Source organism: Cyprinus carpio, chromosome B22 (assembly GCF_018340385.1).
Source record: "Cyprinus carpio isolate SPL01 chromosome B22, ASM1834038v1, whole genome shotgun sequence".
Taxonomy (NCBI): Eukaryota; Metazoa; Chordata; class Actinopteri; order Cypriniformes; family Cyprinidae; genus Cyprinus; species Cyprinus carpio.
The window spans coordinates 34937233-34951060 of record NC_056618.1 but is presented as its reverse complement, the minus strand read 5'-3'; the positions used below and the strand labels follow the sequence as shown (position 1 = coordinate 34951060).

Below are 13828 nucleotides of genomic sequence, written 5' to 3'. Positions count from 1 at the left end.
CAAAACGGTGTTAGAAAGAGCTGTCAGAGAGCCCAGCCCTTCAGCGCTCTCGTTCTCTCGGCCTTGATGTCTCGGCCTCGTCCAGCTCATAAACATAACTTGAGACATTGTGCTCTTTATCTTGGAGAGAAAAGGACGGATGGGGCAGCGGCGCTGGGACAGACTGTTTTCCACACACAGTGTTTTCCAGCTGAACTCAGAGTCCTGGCAGCTTCATGGAAAAGGGCTGTGATCGTGCCTTTGGCCTGCTGCTGCTGAGATATAGAGCAGCTAACCTTTAACTGACTCGTATTTAACATTTCCAGCTGCTGGGAATATTTTGATAGGTGGCGCTTTCGCACAAAACTGCCAGCATTCCAACACGCTCAGTGTAATTGATATACTACTATAGTTTTTTTTTTGTGTGTGTGTGTGTGCTGTCAAATGATTAATCGCGATTAATCGCATCCAAAATAAAAGTTTTTGTTTACACACTATATGTGTGTGTACTGTGTTCATTTATTATGTATATATGAATACACACATACAGTATATATTTTGAAAACATTTACATGTATTATTTACATGCATATATTTATATTATTATATTATATATAAATATATTTAATATATGAACAGCATATTTTTCGTAAATATATACATGCATGTGTGTGTATTTATATATACATAATAAATATACACAGTATACACATATATTATGTAAACAAAAACTTTTATTTTGGATGCGATTAATCGCGATTAATCATTTGACAGCACTTTTTTTTTAAATATGTAGAATTCAATTTTGTTTTTATATTTTATGTTTTTGTTCAGCTTTGTTGTGTTTTTGACATCTGTATAGTTTTCATGAATTTTTATTTATTACTTTTTGTTTATTTTGTTTTTGCTATTTTAGTTCTTTGAATTTAACTAACATGAGAAACGTTGTCTTTACAACTAATTCATATTTAAATTTAAAGTTTTATTTTATTTCAAGTAATGATTTTTTTAATGGTTTCAGCTTTAGTTTTAGTTAATAATAACCTAGAATCTGCTGTATAGATCCAGTGCTAACAAAATTTCTCAATTCATTCCAACACGCTTATTCTTTTCGTTTATTTGGTTCATTCTATACTGTTATTGCAACAAGACAGTCTTATAATGCATTGCAAACTAAAATGGTAAAGATGGTTTTTTGGGATTAGAATGATTTGGCCACTTATGGCCACTCTTAATAAATGTAGGACTTTAGTCAATTTAGTAAATTTTATTTACCATTGACTCACGTGCTCTTTTGTTAATGACATTACACTTACAACCAGTTACACCATTTACTAATTTCAGTATAAAGTTTATTTTCAAGATGGAAGAAGGAATTACATAAACAAAAATGTTAACATTGATTTTAATATATATATATATATATATATATATATATATCTATATATATATATATATATATATATATATATATATTATATATATATATATATATATATATATATATATATATATATTGTCTTCCTAACTGGAAATTAGACACTGAAATTAAATTGACTGTTTTTATTTTATTCATTATTTCTAAATAAATTTATTTTAATTTTTTTAATTATTTTTAAATTAATTTATCAAGTTTTTTATGTTTAATTAATTATTTTATATGTAAATATTAAAGTATATAATTCATAAATAATTTATTAACCCTTAAACTTCAAATTACTGTTCAAAAAATATTTTAAAATACATATATAGTATTTGTTTTTTTATTGAAATGTTGAATTTTTTTTTTTTTTTTTTTTTTTGAAAGTGCATCACATAATCTGCCACTGGAGCTGTACAGTGACCTAGAGCACAGTTATACAGTGACCAAATTAAACAAATAATATTTCACCATAATCATCATTATAGCAATGTGTAACTAAATGTTTTGGTACATGAGTGCAGTGATGAGACACAACAGAAAATGACTGGAGTTAACTATTAACGGCGTGGTCTGAGGGGGTTTGTATGTTAATGTGTGATGTGGGAATGGCTGACGGGGGACGGGTTGTTGTCAGGGCGACGCTGGGACTGAATTTAACACCGCATTCCAGCAACCCACACACACTCGAGGGAGCTCATCAATGCAGTGATTTGGAAAGAGTTTGTGAGAACTGCTGGAGCTTTACAAACATTCACAGTGCTTAAAGGGGGAATCTCACATTTTCTGGGTCATATTTCACTCAAAACAAAACAAAATAAAGTGTTAACACTTTATTTTACGGTGTCATTTTTACACGTTACATAAAATTATGCACAATAAATTATGCATAATTACATGCAAGTAACCCTAAAACAAACCCTAACCCTAACCATATTGTAAGTATATGTAGCTAATTAATATTACTCAGTACTTAAATGTATCATTACACTGTAACAAGAACACCTTAAAATAAAGTGTAAGCACAAAAGCTTATTTAAGGAACACTGAGATCATAGTGCCATTATTTAAATGACTTTTATGCACTCCTCTCCTCTTGCAGTACAGATGTGCAGTCTTCTTAATGTAAAAAAAAAAAATAAAAATTCCGGAAATATACAAACATACTACAAAAATGCATTCATAAAAATAATAAATGTTTCATAATGTGAATAACAATTTAGTGAGAATATATATAAGTCAGGGTCAGTAACAGTTTCCTTTTTTTAAGATTTTGAAATTTCAAAATTTCACTTTCAAATTTAATTTAAAGAAAAATAATAATATATATTTATTTAGCAAGGGGACACATTACAAGGATCAAAAGTGAAAGTAAAGACATTTATAATGTTGCCAAAGATTTTTGTTTAAAATAAATGCTCTTCTTTTAAACTGTGTTTATCAAAGAATTCTGCAAATAAATAAACAAATAAATCATGGTTTCCACAATAACTGTTTTCAGCATTGATGATAATCAGAAATGTTTTTTGAGCAGCAAATCAGCATATTAGATTGATTTCTGAAGATCATGTGACACTGAAGACTGGAGTAATGATCACAGGAATCGGTTACAGTTTACAATCTTTTAGAAAACAGTTGTTTTGAATTGTGAACGTGAATGAAGACAAACCCTCTCATTCTCACAGACGTTCAGAGCCGAGCTGCATTAGCACTTTGAAGGCTGATGATATTCATGAGTTCTGTGGGTTCACGAGAGGCTCAAGAGATCGGATCAGTACATTCTTTTCCGCAGCACAATTTGCTTCTTGTTAGTCTGCAGTCGGGGAGAGTCCTTCTGGAGTTATTTAACATACTGGGCAGCCGTCCAGAACTGCTGCATAATAAAGTCCTAATGAGATCCTCCTAAATCATGCAGTGTCTCAACAACAGCACCAGCGTAACAGCTCGGATCTGGAGAGCAGGACAAACCTGTAATCCAGATACTGAATGTACCAGTTACATATTTAACTTTTAAACAGCCATTTAACTCTTAATAGTGTAGCAGAACAAAGATACAGACCTCTTAATTGTGCTAAGGGTCAAACAGCTCCTCCCAAACTTCCCATAAGGCTTTGCTTTGTCTCTGACGGGAAAGGCAGTAGACATGAGTCACTGGCTTACTGTCATGATCTCTGTATTCAGACCCTCAGTTTGAGTCGTAGCTCCTCCAGCCCACAGTATGACCATAATGAATTCTTACTGTTACATTCTGAAAAACTAACAGAATGCATGTTGATAGAAAAAAAACTGAATGACTAAAAAGATATAAATATAAAATGATAAAATACAAATGCATTACAGTTCAAAAGCTTGTTAATTTTTATGTTTCTGAAGTCTTATGCTTACAAAAACTGCATTTATTTGTTTAAAAGACAGTACAAACAGTAATATTATGAAACAATATTTTTACAATTTAAAATCGCGTTTCTCTATGTGAATATATTGTAAAATGTAAAATATATTGTAATATGCTGATTTGAAAACTGTTGTGCTGCTTCATATTTTTTTTTTTTTTTTTTTTTTTGGAAACTGCGTGCATTTCATTTACCTAAGGAAAGTCATCAGTGTCTACAGCTCGTTAGCTAGCTAGAGAAATTAAGTCAAGAGAAAAGCATTTTGCAAAATATGACTATATACTCAATATATTTTTTACTTTACGTGTTAGCAATGTCTTATTTATTGTATATTTAAATAAATCTGTTATGAAAAAGTGTCAATTAATATATTTCAACAACAAATAATTTTATAATTTAGAAGGTAATTTAAAAACTGCATTATGTGCAATTTACATATTTGCATTTTTATTTTTATTTTTCTTTAAAGTTGAGTGTTGATTATTATATTTAAAAATAAATAACAATTAAATGTAAGTTTTTGTTGTTAATTGTAACCTTAAGGCCGGGACACACCAAGCCGACTTCAAAGAACTAGCGGTGATGAAAGCCGAGGGTGTTGTCGCCTCGCGTCGGCAGTGTCGGACCAAAAAGCTGCGCTGGAACACACCGCACAGACTACAGCCGACGGCAAACTAACACGTGCGTTCTGCGTGAGAGGAACGAGCTGTTCATATCAGAAGCTATTAATAGTATATATTCATCATTCAAAAGGAGAAGCCGAAACAAAGATATACGAAATAAACGCAGATATACAAAATGTAAACAAAGCAGCGCTTGCTTACCATTTTGAATATCAGTAACGTTGATAACTTTAATTATTTTAGGTGGCTCATGTTGTTATGGAAACATTCGCATATTAGAATGATTGGGAAAGATCACGTAACATTTAAACAGCCTTCTGTCTGTACCGCCTTCATTCTCATGCTTGTTTGAATAACTTTTGCTTTAATTCTCGTTCACTAAACTGAACATCCAATCAGAGCTCTCACTCGCACCGATGGCCCCGACGCCGATTCAACATGTTGAATCGGGCAAACTGCCGCTGATGTGAGCCCGACGAGAGCCGACGAGTGGAACACACCAAACAAACTAGCGGTGTGTCCCGGGCTTTATAGTAATGTAAAAGGGCTCCCTACAGTGTAGAGCAGAAGCTTAGGTAGATTTTTATCCCTAGAAAAAAATTAAATTTATTTAAATAAATAGCAGCTTGCTAAGTAAACCACTGTTTAATAAAAAAGCTCATTTTAAATTTAGTTTTGTCCCCCTGCTGTACCAAAACCATAACGAACCGTGACGTCAAAACCGAGGTGCGTACTGAAACGCCATGCTATATATATATATACATAAACACTATTGTTTTCTACATATATACTTGATCATTTGGCTCGCTAAACTTTGGTGTGAGTGAACAGCGTCAGTAAATCCCTGCCAGGTCTAAAGTTAGCCCACCCAATAGCAGCTGCAGGGCCGTTGACTCCCACACTCACCGGCCAGTTGTCCGAACCAGTAACACAACGAGCCACCCAAAGTCCTTCACAACAGCTGAGGAAGATCTGATGCGGGACTGCTTCAGTTTTCCACTTGCTGAATAAGTATTTTTGGAGTCTGTTTCCACACCAACATGGCAGCTATTTAGTATGGACTGTCCCTTGCCTTTCGATCCAATGGGTCATGTTGGCGCTTGAGACTTTGTGATGTTCGAATCCTGTTTTGGAGAAACAAAGTGTTTCAAATATTCGACTGTTAGGGTAGTAACTAACTAAGTGACGCTACTAGCATAAAGTTGTAATTTCTCAAGCACTTTCTGTTTTTAACAGGTTTTTTGAGTGCTGTCAGAAGAAAACATTGTCCCACCCTAAACTCACACCTATGAATAAATAAATAAATAAATAAATAAATAAATAAATAAATAAATAAATAATCCACAATTGAACTAGCGATTGATCAAGCAGAATCAAGTTTTTCATCTGACAGCGGTGTCAGATGAAAAACTTGATTCTGCTTGATCAATCACCAGGCAAATTGTAGATTTTTTATTTACTAATTTATTTACTATTTTTGTCTGTGTAAACTTAAGGATGATATAAAGGTAAAAATAAGGATAATAATAATAATATTTCATGTCCAAATAGCATTTAATAAGTGTGTAATAAATGTGTAATAGCTAAATACTGCTCAGATTGCAAAAAAGATCATATCATCTCACAGTTGCCCTACTTAAATAGCTCTACTTTCATTTTTACAGTATATAATAATCATGAACTTTCTACTTTGACAAGCTTTATAGCTGATATTGAAACACTGCAACACTGAGCACAGCTCAGTCTTCTGTAGAAATGCTTCACATCTGAAATTGAATTTGTCTTGTTTATGTTAAATGTAAATGTTTTAATTGATGAATTATACAACATTAACACTGTTTATTAAATTAAAGTTTCTTTGAAACAATCTGTATTCAAACTATCTATAAATCACTGTGTAATTAAGTGTGCCAAGTAGCTTGACTGTAGTTGAACTGCTTGTAGCTTACAAACCATTTGCGAGTAGCAAGTTGTCCTCACTTCTGACCAGGCCTGCAAACACAAGCAACGACTTGCCCCGTTTCCACAGAAGATGTCGGAGCTCAGCGGCAGTGATCTGGATGACTATAATTAGTAGCGCATTCCATTTCCTGCGCGCCCCTCCCTCACATTTTCGCATTCAATTGAATACTTCTGATTCCGCAATATCCAGCTGATCCCCCATCTAAATCTGACCTCTGGCGATCCGTCTTTTGGACAGGCCCTCCGTCACCGATTTCTTTTCTTTTCTGAGGAGGAGTCGCCTTTGTGCTGGATGTGCAGGAATTCCCCAGTAACCCGAGCTCAGAGTAATTGGGAAAGTGGATCCTTTTCTTTTGTTCCTGTTTTCAATTAGCACAGCTGGATGGAGAGAGTCTTAGAGCCATGCTGGGCTGCTGTCACCCCACGGATGGGGCGGTTTTCAGTGGGGAGGATGTCCCCGAGTCAGCCCAGACGCGACCACAGTTACCGTCTGTTTTAGCATGAGCGCTTGAATGAAATCACCTTTGAGATGCTTTTCAGAATTTTGTGCAGAACTCTCTTGATCCTGGGGAGCTTTTTGATTCTTGTTTGCATAAAAAAAGTTAAAACAATGCGTCAAAATTCATTCTTTTATTGATGAATCCCATTGTAACTGTAAAGAAAGGTCTTATTCAAGTCCAAATCAAAAGAAAAAAAGATTTTGCTAAATAAAAATAATTCTTTCAGTTGCTTAATGCAATCTGAAAGAAATGCATTAATGTAATGTGGAAAAAACTAATTGAGGCTGAATTGAACAAACTGTCTGCTCTGTTGGAAACTTAATGGCTAATTAAAAAGTACATTAAAATCATCATGATATTCACAATATGCTTTTATATCAGTAAAATATTTTAATTCTTTACGTTACTATATCAAAATACATTATTTACTGAACACATTATTGTTATATATTTCAATAATATACAAATGTAATCTTAAATATTGCATTAATCAATAATATATAATGTGTGCTTAAGTAATATTTTTTTAAAATGAAGCAAAACTTTTATTCAGCAAGGCTGCATTCAATTTATCAAAATTAACAGTATAAGACATTTATAATGTTATTGTTTTATTTCAAGTAAATTCTGTTCTTTATTTCCTAAAATAAAAATGCATCATGCTTTCCACAAAAATATTAAGCAGCACAACCATTTGCAACATTGATAATAATAAGAAATGTGTCTTTAGCACAGAATGATTTATTTAAATTTAAAAATTTTATTTTAACATATATTCAAATTGAAAAGTTATTTTAAATTGTAATAATATTTCACAACGTTTTTGTTTTTACTGTAATTTTGATAAATAAATGCAACATAAAAACATTATGTATGTACAGTGTATATATATATATATATATATATATATATATATATATATATATATATATATATATATTACATTTACTGTTCCCTCCTGGTAGAATGGCCTGCACAACTCAAGTCCTTAGCCATCTTCAAAGCAATGGCTAAAAACACATCTCTTCCATCTTTATTTGAACCTCTAACTCTAGCACTCTCTGTTCTAATTATATTTTATTTATTTGTTGACTTGACCCTTTTACACTTGCACTCTATTTTTTCTGCTTGTTTTCTTAAAAAAAGCCCTCTCTCTCTCTCTCTCTCTCTCTCTCTCTCTCCTCTCTCTCTCTCTCTCTCTCTCTCTCTCTCTCTCTCTCTCTCTCTATATATATATATTATATATATATATATAAACCTTGCTAGGCTAACCAAGACTTGTCATAACACTTGCATATTATTGCTAGAATAATATGTAGAATAATAGTAATATTTTAGACTAAATTATTGTCTTACACCTATAGTATTTCTAATAACAGTCAACACTCATCTCTGAGGTGGGTACAAATCTTATAGATGTCTAACACAGATTGTTTTCCTAAGTAAGTGTGTTTTGCTTTTGTGCCATCGTGTGTGTGTGTGTGTGTGTGTGTGTGTGTGTGTGTGTGTGTGTGCCAGCTCCGTCTGGAGTTTGTTGAAATCTCTATGGCTACAGACAGACTCACATTCCTGGAGTTTTCTTGCTGGACTCTGAACACGCTTGCGGGGGAAAGGTGCCTTCAGATGTGTCTGCTCTGCCACTGCCTGCTCTATAATTAGAACAACATACGCGATGGATATGGGTAGAGTTTGATACTTTTTCAAACAGGAAATTGGGACATATCAAACAGCCCATCCCTGATTTTTTCATTTTTTTTTTTTTAATACGCTTTGGTTACATCACAGCCAGATTTGCTGCTTTCTAGTCAGTTGAAGAGGGTATTGGGGGAGGGACATTCTCTTTTTAGCACCTGATTGGACAAAATCTGTTTTTTACATGAATCATCAATATTTTAGCTTCATTTTCGTGGAAAAGAAAGACTGTAAATTTCATATGTACTGTATATAAATGCCAAAACAGATTTTCTTTGTTTTTGTTAGAGCAGAATAGAATACAGATAAATTCCAATGCAAATGCATATTGTGTTGAAGCCATAATGAAAAAAAAAAATAAAGTTATTTATAGAATGTGCTTTGCAGGCAACACACAGGCTACCAGGTGATGATTTTAAATGGCGAATTAGAGATTTACTCACTTCTGTGCTGTAAGCGTGTTTGTTGACATGAATGTGCCCCGTGACAAGCGCTGGGACTATATTGGAGTGTGTGTGTGTGTGTGTTATTTTCCAGAGCTAGCACACTAACAGGAAGAGCGGGAAGCTTAGCTCAGAGGTGTTGTGTCCATCTGGCTACTGTGAGTGTTGTTTCAGCCTCTGTGTCACCTCTAATCCACCACCAAGCCATTGTTTCTTTGAGATGTGTGTGTGTGTTTCCTCTGCAAACAGCATGTGGCTTGTACCCAAACATGGCCATGTGAGACCCAAGCGTCAGCCCCCCGTGCCTCCTAATCTCTGCTTTAGTTTTCCAAACCAGTGCAGAAACTCATTTCTGAAAAACTAATAAATCCCAACTTTTAGCCCTAGACTGGATATGGAAAAGTAAAAATTGGGGGCTCGTCCGGGTTGTTCATATTGGCAAAGTAATGGATTATGATATGGTTATGTCAGTGTAATTGATTAAGTTAACTATCTTAAGACGTTGTAATATTATGGTTTTAAATGAAGAAATTAAAGTGCTGTACCATAAGAGGACAACAAGATTTTTTAATTCATCTTTAGAAATTTAAGAGTCTGATTAACTATGTAGACCTGGGGTCTTTCAACTTTAGCCATTGAATTGCACTTTTCTGCAGAGTTTAGCTTCCACCTTGATCAAACTTGCCTGTCTGTACCTTTCTAGAAATTTTGAAGACTTTGATTACCTTGTCCAGGTGTGTTTAATTAGAGTTGGATCTAAACACTGCAGGAAAGGGCCAGAGTTGAGAATCCCTGATGTAGACATATAAATCATGTTTAAACATTTTCCTATCCCAATAAATTACAACCATGAGCTCATTAACATAGGACTGCCCACTTTAACTTGTGACAACATCACAAGTAAACTGATATTTGCATAAAAAGCTTTTTATCAATTGTCACTTATTAAGGACTCACCGAAAGGGTCAGAGAGAGGCTGGAAAATGGTCAAAAGAAAAGTACAGCTGTTTTTGTTGAACAGAACCTTGACTAAAAATATGATGCTGTAAAAGTGATAAATATGACCCTTTAAGCAGACAAAAAATGCCATGCCTGTGCCACTATGCCACTAGTCCTGATAATTCTATGAAACATGTAAAACGAGAGAAAGTAAAATTGTGCCACTGGCTAATTGTTGTTTGCTTTAACATTAGGCTGCTAAACAGCTGTTCCACTACACATATTGGCTTTAATGCATGGGAAGATGGGCCTCAAATTTAAGGGGCCCAACCCACAGGTGCAGGACAGCTGCCCCACCCAGAACCCAAAGACCCCCAAGGGCCTGTTCCTTTTCTCTCCTGTCAGACCTTCCTAAACTAAACCACTCAGACTGCTAGCATCCTGACTGTGTTAATTAACCCCACTGTTGATGTATTTCACAAAGCTGTCTCTTAAACCACAAATTTAGAAACCGATGGTCAGGTTTACAGTGTAAACAAAAAAACAGTAACATTTACATGTTATTTTAACAATATTATATTTTAAGATCTTATGAAGAAATTCAGAATTCTTGAAAATTAAACCAGTAAAAAATGAGAAACAGTTTATTAAAGAGACAGAATGATAGTTTCTCAAAACACGCACCGGGGAGGTCTGCTGTGGAGACATGGCTTCCTGTTCTGCCACTGTGCAGGCCTGAGATCAGCAGGAAGTAGATAATCTTCCCAGAGTAGCGTGAATAGTTTGAGTGAGTCATTCTCTGATTGAGGCTTTTGTGTATTTTGTGACTCATTTAGTCACTAACAGCCATATGATTTTCTGTTCAGACCAGTTTGTGTACAAACAAGTAGGTGAAGTTTAGTGTCATATATTTTAGTTTAAAACTTAAACAAAAAAAAAAACCTCTAAAGAATCTAATCAGCCAAGACCCACGTTTATGGGTCTGGATCTTCTACACAATTTGTGTAGTATTTTAAGCTTGTCAAAAATTGTTCAAGTTGGTCATGCAAATTCGCCGCACTAACCAATAGAAATATGCTTGTTTTGAAAGTGACTCTTGTATAAGTGGAGCTTCCTGCATCACTATACAATTGACAATGGAACATTGACCTTTTTTGGTCACAAAATTTCACCACATTTCACTAATAAACCTGAACCTTAAGAATGATAAAATAAATATACATTTAAAAGCACTACTCCAATTTCCTGTATTTGAAGGTAGGGTTCTTTTAATTGAGCAAAGATGTCACAATATGATGTATCGATCTTCTATTGGTCACGTGTATTCATATCATATTAATTTGCAGGTCTTAGTTCGCCCTACTTTCATATAAAGTTGAATGGGAAATTTAACATGAGATTGTGTATAAATGGAAGTCAATGGAACAAAATATGACCACCCCTTTAACTTTACAGGTGATTGACTGTAAATAAATAAGTCTAATGGCAGCCAAGTTTTGGAGCTTATCCAGTGCTTGTACAAGGCTTGCATTTATTCATCATTACCATATTCTGCAGTCCTGTAGATCTACTTTCCAGCACAGTTCAGTTCCAGCTCTAGCGAAACACACCTGAACCTGCTCATCAAGGTTGAAAATATCAGACAATGTTGAGACTAATCTCAAGCGGAAGTCATATCTCCAGGAGATGGTTTGAGCACCCCTGAACTAGACGGTAAAGCTCACCTGATGATGAAAGCAACGCTAAACTGGTCTACTGACTGAGAGACACTGAGATTGTCATTTAGCATCCGCCAGTCTGACGCTTGTGGCTTTGCATGAAAAAATGCAGAGAAGCCAGAATTTCACGTAGCTGCAGTTTTGAAGGGTTCACTCAGGGTGGAGGAGTGGAGATGACGAGGGTAAACTGTTGAGGACACCACAGCCTGACAACACCAGTACATCTGTTACTTGATTCACGTACCGCAGTGATTGTTCATTCAGAACTTTTAAAGCTCTGTGGATAGAACTGCAGGTCGAAAGGTTGTGTTGAGTCCAGCAATGGCTTGAGTTGAATAATTTAAGGCAGAATCTTGCATCAAAACTTTTGAGTACCTCCTAATAAGTTTGCTCACAAAACCTTTGTCTTCACTGAAGGAACTTTGCGTTTATTTGGGCTCAAAATGTTTGTAGGGAAATGTATAGTGAATGTGGGCATAGAGGGTGATTTAGGATATATTCAGTCTAATGACACTTATTAACTGATTTAAGTTTTGGTGGGCTCCTGTAAATTCATACAATCTTATTTTGGTGTATACATTGTTTTTTCGAGCGCAGTTGTTTTGGGAACCTTTGCGAAATAAAAGCAAAAGCATTGATATAATTGATTATTCCCGTTCCATGTTTTTCCCATCACCATGTAATTTCCGTAGTGCTTCCCCAACACTGACACTATTGTAGTTAGACATGGCCAAGAAATCTAAATGTGTCCTCTGAGAAACAGTTGAGTTTTAAATGGGTTCTGGAGTAAAGGGTTGGGATCAGGCCGAAGTGTCCAATGTGCAAAATTTGCCATTGTGTTCCTAGAATACAAGAAAAACAAGTTCTGGTTTACTTGACCTAAAGAAAAACAGGTTTTCTTCAAAACAGTGTAAATACTCTTCTGCAGTGTGTTTAATGTGAACATTTTGTTTTCGTTCTTGTGCAGTCATGTTGAGAAGATCACCACATGGCACGACCCCAGGAAGACCATGACACCCTCGGTGACCCAGATGGGTCTGCACAATCAAGCCTCCAACAACGGCAACATACAGCAGCGCTCCATGGCCCTCTCTCAACCCAACCTCGGTGAGTGTGAAAGCCGTCCCTCCCAGCAGTCCACATTCCCCATTACTCATGAAAACACATATGCTCTCTTGAGCTGTTTTCAATCAGCTGGGAAGGAGCTTTGCTTCAGGTGCTTGCCCTGTGTAACTCCAATGCTCAACGGCCCGTGACATTCACACAGACATCTAATATCACACCTCTGATGTGGAATTGGGATTAACTTCATGGAGTTTAATAAATGAACAATAGTTGACCTCTAGCATGCTAAAAGGCAGTTATTTTCATTTGTGTTTAGATGTGTATGCTAATGGTTAGAGATTTAAACAAACTTCTATAGTTTTAAACCAACACCATTTGTGCAACACACATGCTCCACTAAAAACATCATTTACTCTTATTTAGTGCACTATTTGAAGGCAATAGCCATTTGTAGCAGTGTCCAAAACCATAGTGGGCATAACTGAGTGCACCACTGTAATGAGTGTTCAACCGATATACTGTACACTCAGTAGGGTCACTTCAAATAAATAACCCCATCTCAACAGAAGACTGCACCCACAGTCGCTTTGAATATATTCCCACATCTCAACAAAATGGTGTCCAAGGCCTTTCTGGCACACTCAGTTTCTGAATTAACAAATTTCAAATTCAAGTGGACTATATTAATTGAGAATAGTAAATGAGCATTTAGGGCACCATTTTGAAAATTCTCATGCAAAGTAATTTATATTTTGCCAAATTAGTATGAATTCGTACAATCTCATTTGTGCATTTTCATACAGTTTTTATGCCCCAATGAAGGTTAGGTTTAGGTGTGAACCTTCATGCTTGTTTTTATTTTATTTTTTTCTAAAATGTGTTTTGTATGAATCAATTCATACAAATTCGTACAAAATTGCAAATTCGTAAAATAGACGTATTTTTACATCTCAACAAAAGATGGCGTCCACAGCATTTCTTGCGCGCTCAGTTTCTGAATTCAAAATTGTAAAATTCAAGTGAACTATATTAGTTGAGAATAGTAAATAAGCATATACTGTAGGGGACCATTTTGAAATGTCCCATGGCAAGTC

At 35.1% G+C, this 13828-nt stretch overlaps 1 protein-coding gene across 2 annotated transcripts in view; it reads left to right on the top strand.

The window, feature by feature from the left end:
* wwtr1 (WW domain containing transcription regulator 1) overlaps nucleotides 1–13828 on the top strand; it is a 49881-nt gene that overhangs the window by 16210 nt on the left and 19843 nt on the right. For both annotated transcript variants that reach the window (XM_042748882.1, XM_042748881.1), the window contains exon 2: nucleotides 12637–12776. In XM_042748882.1, the coding sequence (XP_042604816.1) occupies nucleotides 12637–12776 (140 nt within the window). The remainder of the gene's footprint in view (nucleotides 1–12636; nucleotides 12777–13828) is intronic.